This window comes from Pungitius pungitius, chromosome 19 (assembly GCF_949316345.1).
Source record: "Pungitius pungitius chromosome 19, fPunPun2.1, whole genome shotgun sequence".
NCBI classification, from domain to species: domain Eukaryota; kingdom Metazoa; phylum Chordata; class Actinopteri; order Perciformes; family Gasterosteidae; genus Pungitius; species Pungitius pungitius.
The window spans coordinates 5,925,985-5,939,802 of record NC_084918.1 but is presented as its reverse complement, the minus strand read 5'-3'; the positions used below and the strand labels follow the sequence as shown (position 1 = coordinate 5,939,802).

At 47.1% G+C, this 13,818-nt stretch overlaps 2 protein-coding genes across 8 annotated transcripts in view; one reads left to right on the top strand and one right to left on the bottom strand.

Annotated features, from left to right (window-relative positions):
- Positions 1–6,872, top strand: part of atp8a2 (ATPase phospholipid transporting 8A2) — a 39,763-nt gene extending 32,891 nt beyond the window's left edge. For all 7 annotated transcript variants that reach the window (XM_062559328.1, XM_037456248.2, XM_037456246.2 and 4 more), the window contains 5 exons: positions 306–413; positions 2,050–2,138; positions 2,334–2,438; positions 5,060–5,151; positions 5,667–6,872. In XM_062559328.1, coding sequence (XP_062415312.1) covers positions 306–413; positions 2,050–2,138; positions 2,334–2,438; positions 5,060–5,151; positions 5,667–5,746 — 474 coding nt within the window. In that variant the 3' untranslated portion in view covers positions 5,747–6,872. The remainder of the gene's footprint in view (positions 1–305; positions 414–2,049; positions 2,139–2,333; positions 2,439–5,059; positions 5,152–5,666) is intronic.
- A 384-nt stretch (positions 6,873–7,256) lies between these two features.
- LOC119198770 (protein shisa-2) lies at positions 7,257–13,720 on the bottom strand. Its single transcript, XM_037456262.2, has 2 exons — positions 13,152–13,720; positions 7,257–9,630 (listed from the first exon to the last, which is right to left on the bottom strand). Exons 1-2 carry the CDS (start codon positions 13,450–13,452, stop codon positions 9,080–9,082), a joined length of 852 nt encoding a protein of 283 aa, XP_037312159.2. The 5' UTR covers positions 13,453–13,720; the 3' UTR covers positions 7,257–9,079.
- Between the last annotated feature and the right edge of the window lie 98 nt (positions 13,721–13,818).

The following is a 13,818-nucleotide window of genomic DNA, read 5'->3' as shown; positions in this document are numbered from 1 at the left end:
ACACTTTTGTCCGTTCAGCTGTCCACACAACAGCCCGGCAGTAATGAAGCAGGGTCCCGCTGGAATTCACACAGTGTCCCGTTTCAGCGGATCACAGAGAGCAGTACGGAGAGATGGGAAGGAGCGACAGAAAGGTTGTGTATATTCGGATGAACTATTTGACCTTATGCTGTCTTTCTTCTCCGTCTCTTCATCTCAATCCTCTCCTGCACTCCACGCCGTGGGTTTCCTTTTTTTATTGGCCTCCCTCCTTGGTCCCTCTCTCTCTCTCTCCCTCTCTCTCTCTCTCTCTCTCTCTCTTGTAGTTTTCCCACCTGGCGGTGTGGGGAAGCATGGCGCTCTGGATGGTCTTCTTCGCTGTCTACTCTGCAATCTGGCCCACCATCCCCATCGCCCCTGACATGCTGGGCCAGGCAAGTCCCTCTCGATGAACACGTGACGGGGGTCGGGGGGGGGGGGGGGGGTTTAAAATAGCTCCTCCTTTTGACATCTCTTTTCTGCCACCTCCATCACCTGCCCCTCCCTTGTTCTCGGCTGCCATTACATGGCGCCTGTGAGACTCTCCTCTTGGGTGTTCCGCGTCGGCACTGCTGGAGCCTTGGGGGAGATTTATGCCTCGCCAGCCGCACTCACCAGGCTTCCTGCACCTGCTGCGTGTCACCCGAGCCCCCGTTTTTTTACTGCCCTCTGTGGAGGTGTTGACTCAAGAAGGTCTGCTTGTGGCGGTGATGAGGAACCAGGGAGCAGGGGGGGGGCCGTAGACAAGAGTGGACGCGGGGATCCCTTGATAGAAAGACTCCTCTTTCGAGTTTGTTGAGCCGGCGGGGGTGAGGTGAGGTGCCCCGCTGAGTGGGGGAGAGCCTTGGGAGGGGAAGGGAATAGGGCCGTCTAAACTGCCCTCGGCTCATTAATTCAATTTGTGTCAGAAATCCGGAATGCGGTCAAATATCTCTGCAGCTGCTCGGTCAAACTGGGGAATGGTCAGAGACACTGAGCCCCCCTCCGAACTACCCCATTACCTCTCTTTCTTTCCCTGCTCCTGTTATCTATATATTCATCCATCAATGGGGGACACAGGATGCAAACAAGCTGTAGATTTCTGCCCAAAGCAACTGTGTGTGTACCTTACATTTAAAGCCCTGTGTGTATCCAGGTACCTGTGATTTGTGTTGATTGTAAAGTGGTGCTTGAGACCAGCACTTTGTTTCTGTTGATATGTAAAAGCAGAAAAAAAAAAATAATAATTGTCCATTTGAATCATCTGTGACTTGGATGTGATTCCAGCTGCTGCAGAGCACATTTCCTTATGCTTGTCGGATTCGTTTTCCCATTATTTATTTTCCCCATGGGAACATTTATCGCTATTTCAGGATGAAATAAACAGGCTAGAGGAAGAGGCGATATGGGCAATAAAGTAGTAGAAATTAAGCGCATGAAATGTTTGACAGTTTACTCAAACGGTAACTCCCAGAGACAAAGATTTGGATGCATGATACTACACAGAGCTCTTGCAAATAACCAAAGGAGGAGAGGGGGTGATATTGGGTAATAAAGGGAATAAAATAGAGGGATTTGCAGCAACAGGTGAGGACAAGCAACATAAGACACCGTCACTAACTATGAATTGGGATGTGTAGGAGTGAGGCGTAGAGACGGACAGAAGAAGTGACACAGCGGTTAGATGCATGATTGATCCCTGGAGACAGGCTGAAGATTACGGTCAAAGGTCTACGAGGCGGTTTGCAGCTGCACTGCAGATATAAGCAAAGGAAATGTGGTTACTCTGTCTTTTTTATCTTTTCAGCAGGACAGGGTTGTATTTCAGCTCCGGGAATCTGTTAAATCCAGTGTGGTGGTGTAGTTACAGTTTGGGGATATCCTACTCTTGCTAACTCTGCTTTGAATGGCTTTCAATGTGCTTTGTCTCACATTTCTTTTTGCCTTTTACACATGTGTTTCTCGCCGCGCATTGCAGAGAAAAATTACTTAATACTCGCTTTGAATTAATTTACGAGCAAAATAAATGGAGACTGTGTGTTGTCATCACAGGCTGGCAAGGTGATGCAGTGCTGGTACTTCTGGCTGGGCCTGGTCCTGGTGCCCACTGCGTGTTTAGTCAAAGACTTCGCTTGGATCACGTAAGTAGAGCACATTTAATATAAATACCAGGGATATCCACGCAGAGGCAATTTGAACTCAACCGTTTACATAACCCACGCTGAGTCTGTGTCAACACTTACGCACACTTATATATCATGAATCCCAAGTGTCTGCAAAGTAACAAACTCAGATTTTCCTTCTTGGGTCTGATGAGCTTTATTTCTGCCCCACAGCACACGTCGCACCGTGAGGAAGTCTCTCCTGGAGGAGGTGCAGGAGTTGGAGGCCCGTGCTGTAGATCCAGGGGCAGCTGTACTCAGGGACGCCAGCGGCCGCAGGTACGTCCGGTGTGCTAAAAAGCATCATGGTTTTTTATTTTTATTTGTGACATTGATCCGTTTTTTTTCTATGGATTTTTGTTGATTTTTATTATCACTTAAAAAAATATTTTTATGGTTATCTTTTTTAATAATGATTTACACAAGAATAATCAGCTATCGTATACATATTAGCACTTCAGTACTGTTATAAATCATACTAATCGTCATACTAATTCAGAGGCTATTGGAATATTTTTCACCAACTCATTCATGAACTATATTACGCAGTTCAGCACTACGAGTTACAACCTCAATAATAAACATACAGTAGATTTTAATCTCCAAAAGTAAAAACTAAATAAAAACCTGGTCATGCTAATCTGTCGCAGAGCTGTTGTATCGCGTTGCATTGGCGCGCATAGGTGAACATTTTAAAGTGTGTCTGTGTGTGATACAAATGGGCTTTCTTACTCCCCGGTGGCGCCGTCCACAGGGCCGAAGCCCAGGCCGAGGTCCCGTAGAGCCACAGCTGTCACATGCTCACAGAGGTAGTTTCTGGGTTGGCATTGTCCCACTGTGTGAACTGTGACCTCACTGACCTGTGTGCCCCACTGCAGGCTGCTTTGGAGTGACCTTCGCTTGTTTTCCATTATCTGAGTTCACTCCTCTCTCTCTGTTTGTCTTGAAGTCACCCTTTGTCTTCTGAATTATTTTAAGATTTAATTTCTCTCCCTATTTCCATTTTTCCATCTGTGCATTGCCTCATAGGTGGATCAATATGAATTGCTGTACAGACCTGGTGTGTTTTCTATATCTGTCTGTAGGTCTCTCTGTGATTTAGTTGTGATTGCTAGAAGTGTGTTAGAAATTATTATTTAGCTATTGAATGAATTTTGGATTTTAGAGGTTTGACTGTTTTGTCAGAAGTAGTAGAATGTAAAACACAACTAAATTTGGAAGTACAGTTTTATGGTGTTCGCAGTTTAAGTGGCTTTATTTCTACTAATATTGGAAAATATTGTTGTTTTTTACTTCAATATATATATATATATCTTTTGTAGTTAACTTCCAGGTTCAGACTTTGCATAGTGATAGCCTTCATAAGATCTTCAGTTTTTTAATCACAAATAGCATAAATAAAATGCCAAAAATAAACTAAATAACTATTCATCAGCACAAAGTAGCTCAACTGGTTACAACGTCACAACGCAGCATCCATGTCTACATCAATATCATCCATTCCGCGTAACAAATGCTTTTACTTTTGATAGATGTACATTTTGGTAAATAACTTTTTACTTTACGTTTGTCCATTTTTTTTTTGTATCTTTGCACGGTTATATTGATATTTTCAAATAAAAAGAATGTCTCACTCAGAGAGGAGTTGTCCCTGTCAGAGGGAATGTTTTAAACTGATCTGCAAAACCCCATCCGGTGCTGACACTGAACTCGGCTCCTCTCCATTTCAAAAAAAGAAAAGTCGATTAAAAGTAGCGGTGCACAGAGAGGCAGTGGAAAGGAGCGTGTGTTAGTACCTCCTGGGGTAGACATGGGAATGGGGTGGGAAGGAGCTTTCCAACCAGGCACATCCCAATCCGAAGTTAACCAGAAAAAACCCCGTAAAGAAACACAACTCGATGCATTTCATTAATCTGTCCAGCCACCTTTCATCATTCACTCAGCACTGCCGTCTGTCCAACAGAGATCCAAATAGTTGTTGAGCACTTCAGAGCACGTCGGTTTTTCTTCTTTTCGGCTTACACTCTCGTGAAGGTTCCCAGCATCCAGTATTTTCAATATGAAGTGAGTTTCCTTACCCCCTTGTTGAAATCTTAACATAGGAAGGCTGTTTTTGTCTCAATAACTTATCTTTGAATCAGCCCGAGGGAGCTCCATTGGTAGATGAATGTAGAAAACGTACCCTTTAAATTAAATTGGTAAAAAAGTGACACATTGACCAGATGTTCTCTTTTTTTACTTTAATGAATGTGACTATGTTGATGAGAGTGGAGAGAGGTATCAACTAAAAAGTGTCAGTGCATGCATCTATGTGCAATACCTGGAAAAGAGTTAGTTATTTTTGGTCACAGGAGGAGAGGAGCCGTGACGGCGTGTGGTCTCCGAACAGAGGAGCCAGTCTTCCTCTTGGAAAGGGGGAGAAGGGTGTGGGGGGTGGGGGGGGGGGGGCTGAGGAATAGTTTACTGTGGATGTCCTGTTACCCTTGCAGCCAGTGTAGAACTTTGTCGGGTTGAAACTGCGCGTCAGAAAAAGTCAGTGTCCGATCCACTTCAGACCAACTTTCTAGTTTTACATCCTTGATCCGTGTGTTTCTGTGTTCATCTATGAAGGAGAAATATACTTTTGTCTCAATCATTCAGGGATTAACTCAAGTTTAAAAATACAAAATAATCCTGCTGCCTTAAATCAGTTAAGACATTATATTTTGACAACCACTTCTCATAACTGAAAGCAATTTGGTGAAATGTGTTCACTAATGGAAACCAAAATAAAAACGTTCCCAGTAGCTAGTTCTGGTTTTGTGCAGTAGTGTGGAGTCTCTTCTCCAATGCATGTCATATACCTACCATTGTTATCATGTGGCTGTGGAGTGACTAATCTGGCTTTCCTTTCTCTGCAGTCTAAACGAACGGGCCCATCTGCTGACAAGAGTCTTTAAGAAAACGCCTTCCAGCGTCGGACGCTCCAACTCGGTGCAGCAGACTGTGTCACGTGAGTATCCTCTCCCACTGCACTCGCACTGTGAGGTCAGCCGAGGACTGCGATTCAGTCTCCCTTCCTTTCCCTGTCATTACACGAAACGGCCCTTAAAACACTTCCTTAAATGCAAGCACGACGCATATGGAGCCAATATTCACTCAGGATTTGAGCTTTGTTTACTACATATTTGCAGTATCTGATTTGTTTGATTAGTGTGCTTGTTTACGTATATTATTAGGGGGATTGTTTAAAAAATGTGCAAACCTTGCAGAGAGAAAGCCGTGCTTTTCTATTTCTATATTTTTTATGGGATTAGGGCAAGAACATATACACTTAGTAGTGTGATCCAATAAAGCATTCCTGTATATACCAGATCTTCAAAATCCCCTTAAAATGAATTCTTATTATTGAAGCAGCGGTTTGTCACATGAGTTACTTGTCAAAACGTAAAAGTAAATGCTGTTGTACTACACTGTAACACATTAGGTGTTCAATATTCATTCCTAAATGATGGTCTCCCCCTGCAGACGGCTACGCCTTTTCTCAAGAGGAGCACGGCGTCGTTTCCCAATCCCAGGTAGTAATCCCAGGTAGTGCGCTCTTATGACACCACCCGCGAACGCCCCAGCCTCTAGCGCCACCCCCAAACCGAGGCTTACCATGGCAATGGTTATAAAGGGGATTGGCGGAGACAGACTTATGTGAGGGGATCGACCTCCTCCCCACCCCCCCCCCCCCCCCCCTCTGCTTCCTTGCTGTGGCCTTAACGGAACTACGACCCGACCCCCTCCGCCGGAAGGTGGGTGTCACGGTCAGCCGTGGAGGCCGTCGCCGGCGCACATAGGATTCACTTGAGGCAAGGGACCAGGCCGACTTCATAAAAAAGACGCATTAAAGACGCATTAAATCCGCATCCGCTGCACAGGCATGAGCAATCCTATCCCTCCACAGACACCACAAGGCCAGGTCAGAGACTGCTGCTGATCCCTGTATACCCCACAGAGTGGGGTTGCTTCATGCCGCTGTGTTATCCGTGGGTGTATGTGTGTGTCTGTGTGTGTGTCTGTATCTGCCTGTGCATGTACGCCTGCACGCATTTGCGCTCCTGTGTTTGTGTGCATGTGCGTTTGCTTCCACGGCTCCCCCCCCCCCCCCCCCCCCCCCCCTTCTCTGATGCATACACACGCACTGATGAATTCCAAAACGGGAAGGAAAGAGGGAGGACCGCCAGAGCCCTGAACCCTACAGCTACAGGACTCCCCCCCCCCCCCCCCCCCCCCCCCCCCATCTCGTCCCATCGCAGCAACAAGCCTCACTGCCAAACACCGTGGAGATGCCACTGAGGCAGAGCCCCCTAAACCGGACCGCTGCCGCCCCTCCCACCACACCGAGTCGTCCTCTAGCTTATTTCTCCTTGTACCTTCGTGTCTTCCCTCTTATCGTTCCATCTCCCAGCCGCCCTGCGGCCTCCACGTCCCCCCTCCCTCCCCTCCCCTCCCCTCCTTCCCACTCTTATCCTGTCTCATCATCTGGGCCAGTTTTTAACAAACCACGTTGTTTCCTGTTGTTTCTGGCCGCTCCCGTAATTCCTGAGGCTGCCCGTCAAGCCTCGTCAGCTGACTCAGGAGCAGTGAGTCCGGCATTAAAGCTTCCTCAGTTGGTTTTTTCTTGGATTTCCATTATTACTGGACTGTTAATTTTTTTAATTATTAAAGTTTACGTGTATGTGTTTATATTTTGTATTTTTTTTCCTCATTTCATTAATGCCTGTTTTTGTACTTGTATGTGAAAACATGTCTTGTAGGGAATATTTTACTTGAAGCAGTGCTACTACGCATCCAAACAGAAGGGATCTGACTGAGACACTCGCCTAGATCATGTGGTTTTGCGGCTCTACGGTTTGTCCCAACGTAGAGTCCATTGTGTGTGCGTATGTATGTGTGTGTGTGTGTGTGTGACACTGTTGAGGATGGGAATGCAAGACTGAACGGGTGGGAGTTGACCATCCGAGTCCTAATCATTAAATCTAATCAATCCATGGCCTGACTAAATGTCTCTGTCTCGTAACTGGAAGGGTTTTATTTATTTGTCAAACTGGCTCAGGGCGCATACACTACATGCTGAAAAAGGATTCTTTTTTTCTTAAAGCATATCTTACGTACATCATACGTGAACTGAATCACTCCCTCTCCCCCAATCTCTTTGCCGCCCACCTTCCTGGATCGGGCTCAACCCAGACCGAGTTCAGCTGCTCTCCCGTCTGGAGAATCCATCCATCGGGGGCCGGAGGAGCCATAGAGCCATTTAGAGATCCTGCCATGTAGTTTCTGGAGGAGTCCGCGACACCTCCACATGGCCTTAAACGGACCATTGTTGTGGGTCATTGTCCCTCCTCGGGTGATGTGACCGTCCACTGTGGGTGGTAAAGCTGTCTGCGAATGTGTGTATTTAGTGTTCCTAATAGCTTAACTATCAGTGTGTTTGTGTTTCAAGGGAATTAACAGTGGGAGACAAACCCATTCACCCAATCCCTCATCCGAGAGGTCAATGGCAACACGGCTTTTTTTTATGAGCAAAGGTGATGAAAGACCAACACAAACATAAGTTCTCCACACAATCACTTTGGTAAAAGTTGTTTATTTATTTAGAATCAATGTGAATCAAATTGGACCATTTTCATACATCATTTTATTTATTTTGTCTTTTGCGTCAAAGCTATTGGTTCTATTGGTTCTTCGGGACATCAAGCGCTGCGTGCGCTTCCTCAAGTCGCATGTGACAGTTGTACAGTACACTGAAGGAAAATAACGCAACTTTTGAACTTTTTAAAATCTTTTTTTATTTTAAGATAAACAAGCAACCAGCATTTTTGTTCTGCTCTTAAGTGGGAAATAATGAGTCAAAGCTGCCCGAGGGCCGCCCCCCCCCCCCCCCCCTCTAACGCACTGAGCTGTGGTAGTGTTAAATACACATGCACACACACTTCTCACAGGGGAGAAAGGAAGCTGGCAGTTTTATGCTGAATGATTAACTTGGTAATCTTCAGAGAGCTGCGTCTCACCCCTTCGCTCCCGCACACACACACACGCGCACACTTTTCATGTGTTCACTGCCATCCTTTTACTTTTAGGGGGTCTGTGTTTCCGCTCAGGGCAGTTGGGATTTCATTTTTCTCTTTTTGGGTGGCAGGGGTGTGGGGTGTGGGGGAGAGCGGGTTGATTTGTACTGTCGGGTGGAGCGTCACAGTCTGTGTCCCGTGTTCACTTCATTAGACTTTAAATGGTCTACAGGGAGACTGCAACTGCCTTTCACATTACACCACCTGCTTTTCCCATCAGAGTTACTCATACAACCACACGGCTCCACACACAGAGTACAAAGGTTCCCATGCTTGCTTTCCTCACACTTTCAACACAAACAGACATATAGCGTTCTTTAATAAACCACTCACAACCATTCACAAGTGCCGACGTACACATGGCATAAACAGCATGTGGTCATAATCTTTTCTTGCTTGAATGTATACTTCACTGCCATAAATCATCCAGTCATCACTCATTCCAGCATGAATAAAGCAACAACAAAAAAAAGTTCTCACTCCCACATGCACGCACAAACACAAACACCTGCACAGTCTTTGTTTGAGCCGCAGTGAGCTGCGCACCGTCACCCATCTGGGCTGCATAACCCTCCCATTTGCATCCGGACAGAAAATTGTTTATGCATCCGTCATCGGTTGAGCTCAGCTCGTTCCAACGCGCATAGAGATCATACGACACACTAAACGGACACACAACAGCCGGGCAGGGCCTGCAGCCAGCGGGAGGTTTACTAGTCCTTCGTGTGAGTCCGACTCTTCTTCTTTTTTTCCACTCTGGCAGCGTCCCCGAAATGACTCACAAAACTTCACAAAAAGAGAGGTCTGCAGGTGGGCTCCTCATCATACAGTCAGCGCGGGGTACTTCTGGTCCCCGGTGATGCTGGAGCCCCCGTTGGGAGGAGGGCAGGGGGGACTGGAGGGGTCTGTATCCCCCTGGCTGGGGTCCAGGTAGGTTTGGGCCGGGTGGGCGTAGCCGATGTACTGCGGGTGGAGGAACTGTCCCTGGTGAGGCATGATTTGCGTGGCCTGCTGGCAGTTGAGCACGGAGAAGTTGGTGGGCATGTTGACGAAGACGCTGGCATCGGGGGGCAGGCAGCAGGAGGCCTGAGCCCGCATGAGGGCGGGGCGGGGGGCGGCGGGCGGGGCGGAGGAGCTGGACGACGTGGCCGTGCTGGACTGGCGTGAAGAGGAACCCCTGGAGGTCCCCCCACTGGCCATCATGGGGATGGTTTCCAAGAGGCGGCCGCTCCCCCCTCCTCCCGCAGCACCTCCCGAGGACAGTTCCTGTTTGGGGCGGAGGCAGCGGCAGCAGCACACGGCGACCACGGAGCCCACCAGGACGAAAGCCACAAACACCGAGCCCACGATCAGGAACGGCACGTAGATGGGCACTGCGTACAGAGAGGAAGGACACAGCTGTCGGATCTGCTTTTGTGGCGAAAAACATTTGACTTCTGTGTTGAACATTAAACCTCAAGGCAGCATTCCCTCTCACACACACACACACACACACACACACACACACAGGAGTCTCGCTTCCCTTCACAATAAAAGCTCCTACATGTGAGTGGAGATTGGGTGAGACAGTGAAACAAAAGAGTGAGCAGAGTGGAGTGTTTGGACTCGGGTAGAAGAATGAGAGGGAGGCCGAGTCCCCAGGGAGTCCCTGGCTCTCATTAGCAGTTATTAACTTTGTTTTGATCTGTTTTAATCCTCAGCACCCTGCAGTGCCCCCAGCCTCCTCGACCCTGTGGACCTGTGTGTGTGTGTGTGTGTGTGTGTGTGTGTGTGTGTGTGTGTGTGTGTTTGCAGCGGTGACATTCTTAAGGCCCGGCTGCCAGCAGATATATGTGACCCTTCTTATTCCTTGGCTATTTATGACCCACCCCTTTGAAAATAAGTTACTCAAGTTGAACTGCTGTACTTGGCTTCTGCTTAAAGAAGGGTATTAAAGTTGGCTGATTTAATGGAGCTGAATGGGAGCTTATTCAGCTCTTTAAATCAAAGCACTAGGCCAATTTCTTCTTACTGACTGAGGTTTTTTTTTACTTGCAGGACAGTACTTTATTGGACCAATGATTCTGACTTGTTGGGTAAAATAGTTTTAAAAGCTGGACATTTTGTTCAGATCTGTGATTCAGTCAGATGTCGGTAATTTTGCTCCAAAAACAGGATCAAAAATAACTTTAGAAACAATTACAGGCTTTTTTTCTCTCTACTTTCACCTTTTGCCCAAAACCAGTGAAGGCTCAGAGTGAATGTTTTTGGCAGAAACGGGGTGAGATGACGTTAATTCTCGGGTGTTTTCTCTCTTGTTAATTTCCCTGGCTCACTTGCGCAAACGCCTTTCGAACAGAACAATGTCCAAGTAACGTTACAAGTGATAAGTTGTACTTTATTGTTCCCGCGGGGCATAGTTATGTCCCCCTTTGAATGTCCCCATGTGTTATGCGTTGTAACTTTATGCCAAAGAGGGAGAGGTGGCGACCAGGCTCCAGTTTCCTTTTGTCTCTTTGAAATACATCCACACGGCCTTGAGAAACTTCTCAAAATGCTCATCAAAAAGTAGCAGGGTATTAAACGGATTACGGCGTGAAAGCTGTTAAGCCAGGGGACATTTATCAAGCGAGGCGGTAAGACCGGGTGACAAGAGACAGAATGCGGCCTGGGACTCGGTGGTGACGTGAAACCGACCAGGACCTTGACCCATCTCCCGGTCGAGTAGAAGCGGTGTTGACTCCACGGGCTGATGAACCTCACAGCCGCACACCTTCCAGTAAACAGGTTTTAACAGGAACTCTGTTATGGCAACACGCATATATGCTCAATTTTCCTGCACTTATAAGGCCTCCACCTCAACATCTCTGCTTCCACTCCCTTTTTGTGCGTGACTGATGACGATTAAAAGTGGGTAGAATGTTGTGTCTCTTACAGTTCCTCAGACGGGCAGCACTCAAGAAGTATTCAGAACTGTAAAAAATATCATTACAGCAAATCAAAAAAATACTTAATTATAGTAATAAGTAATGATCCGAGTATCGGTGCAGAAAAAGGTCTTTATGGTTACAAGATAAATCTGGGAAAATGTTTCTTTCGGTTAAATGCTAATAACATGCTAACGCGATCTTAATAGCTATGCTAAGTGATGTCAGCCATGTTCACCTTTCTTCAAAGAGTTAGCACTAAACACAGCAGAGACTGGTTGGAGTCATTTTGTAAAAAGCACATTTCCCTCTGAGTGAATTGAAACAATGAAAAAGTCTAAAATGGAAAGTAAAAATACCTCAAAATTATACTGAAGTAGACTATGCGAGTAAATGCAACTCCATCTGGAGAACTGTTCTCACTTTGTCAAATGTATGTTTTAACTGTCTCGTATATGTTTCTTTTCACAAAGGACGCTAGCGCTTTACCACTTGCCAAGGTGTGATTTTCTCATTTTGGAACCCTTTATTGTTCCCTGTCACTCGTCCACACCTGTTGCTGCAGTTATAGCCAAGTAACAGCAGCCCCCTTCTCTCATAAGCTCTTGTTTTTGGGCACAATCTTTGTGGCAGTGCTGGCTGGACTCTCCCTCGTCTCTCCCGTGGGATTTCTCCGGTTCCTAAATACCATATGTTCCTTCATGTCGAGCACATTAATAATTTCCTGCCTGTTATCCATTGACAACACGGGGTGTTTCTTTCCCGGATGATTAATAGGCTGCAAACATATGAAAAATGAAAGAAGTGCACGAAAACGAACGAGGCCTTCCTCTTTGCTTCTTAGTGGGGGGGGGGGGGGGGGGGGGGAGAGCTGCTTTTATACTTTAACTTATTTTGGCCGGAGGCCACTGGATGAAATGTATGCCTCTGCCTGCAGTGATAAGGCATGATTGTTTTAGCAAACGACAGAGCTAGAGGTCCAAAAGACGGCTTAATATCCTCCAGGGAAACATGACGCCTGTGTTGCCTTTCTCTCTGATGTTTTGCCGAGTGCCGCTACTTGTTAAACTTTAAGAAAGATATGACGATGCTTCGAGGGGGCTTCATGGTAAATGAATCTATGGGAATGTAACCACTGATGATTGGGATGGGAGCCATTGTGGAAAAAAGAAGGTCCCTTGTTACCTAATCCCCTATATCATATTTCCCCTTAGTGATGCCTCTCTTGAATACAGCTTGTGCACGTGAGTGACTCGCTTAAAGCAGCTTTGAGTGAGAATCCCTTGCAGACACCAGGGAGACTACAGGAGGATGACAGGAAATGATACATGAAGCAATTTGCGTCCTCTTTTTTTCTTTTAACTAACGGAGCTGTCAGCGCCGTTAGTGAGCCACCGTCCAAGATCCGGTCGAGTCCAAACCTGATCCCCGTGGGGACGGCGTGATTTGAGCCCACGGTCCCTCTCGCTCTGGCCAGAACAAACACAGCTATTTATAAGTGCCGCATGGCACGGTTTGCCATTTGTGAGGGCAGTTAACAGGTTTTCTGATGGGGGGGGGGGGGGGGGGGGGTTGTTGGAGGGGTCTGCTGCTGTCTCCTGAGCAGCTGTCGGTGCCGACACAGGCAACAGATGAAGGTTTTACCAGGGACATACCGTGGGACTGTTTGGGTTTGCGAGGGGACACCGAACGGCTTTGCAATTTGCAATGTCCAATTTAAGACATTCTGCGCACGCACTTTATGAGTCTTTTCCCATCACATTAAACAGAATGAACCTTAAAAACAAATATCGGCTGAGATTTAAAAAAAAACGACCAATGCGCTGAAGCACCGCCGTCCACGTTAATCAGGTTTTTGTTTCCATTTTCCCTCTCGCACACTGATATTGCTTTTAGAACCGATATGCACAAGTTGGATTAAGTAGAGCCTACTGGTGATAGGTCATGCCTAGCATCTTAGAAGTTGATGAATCAGCAGAAGTTCCTACCTGCACCGGACTCCTTGTCCTCCTTGTCCTCCGCCCCGGGCTCCTTGGCCTGCCGATCGTTATCGCAGCTCCCTTGATCCAGCCGGGCCTCCGTGCTGGAGCAGCAGTAGCGCAGCTCGCATTTGCCGCAGCAGATGATCGCGTCCACCGCGTCGATCTTCTCCGGACACTGGAAGCCCTCCTTCCACGGGCCCTGGGAGTCGTGCCAGCCATGGCAGTACTCACTGCCTTTCACGTCGCTTATGACCAGGAGCAGAGTCACAATCGCTGGGACGGACATCGGGAAACCTCCTCCCCACATCCTCGGCCGGGTGTTCCCGCGGCCGCACGCTTCACGCACTGAAAGAGCCGCAGAGGCTTTCACTGCCGGCCGCCGGCCTCGTGGGGAAGGTGATACGGTGGGTCGGTACAATGCAGGGAGGTGAGGGGATGAAGTGAGGGAGCAATAAAGCGCTTAAGAGTTGTCATTTGTTAGAGGGATCCCGTGCGTAATTCAGATGCAACGTCTCCAAAAGTGACTCCACAGTCTGGGGAGTATTATCCAAGAGTTGTAGAAAGAAAAAAAACACACAAAGATTTGAAAGTGAACAGAAATTCTGCAGTTACAAAAACATTCAAAGCGCCTGCTAAAATCCAGTAAAGGAAGACTAAATTGAGGTTGTTCGTG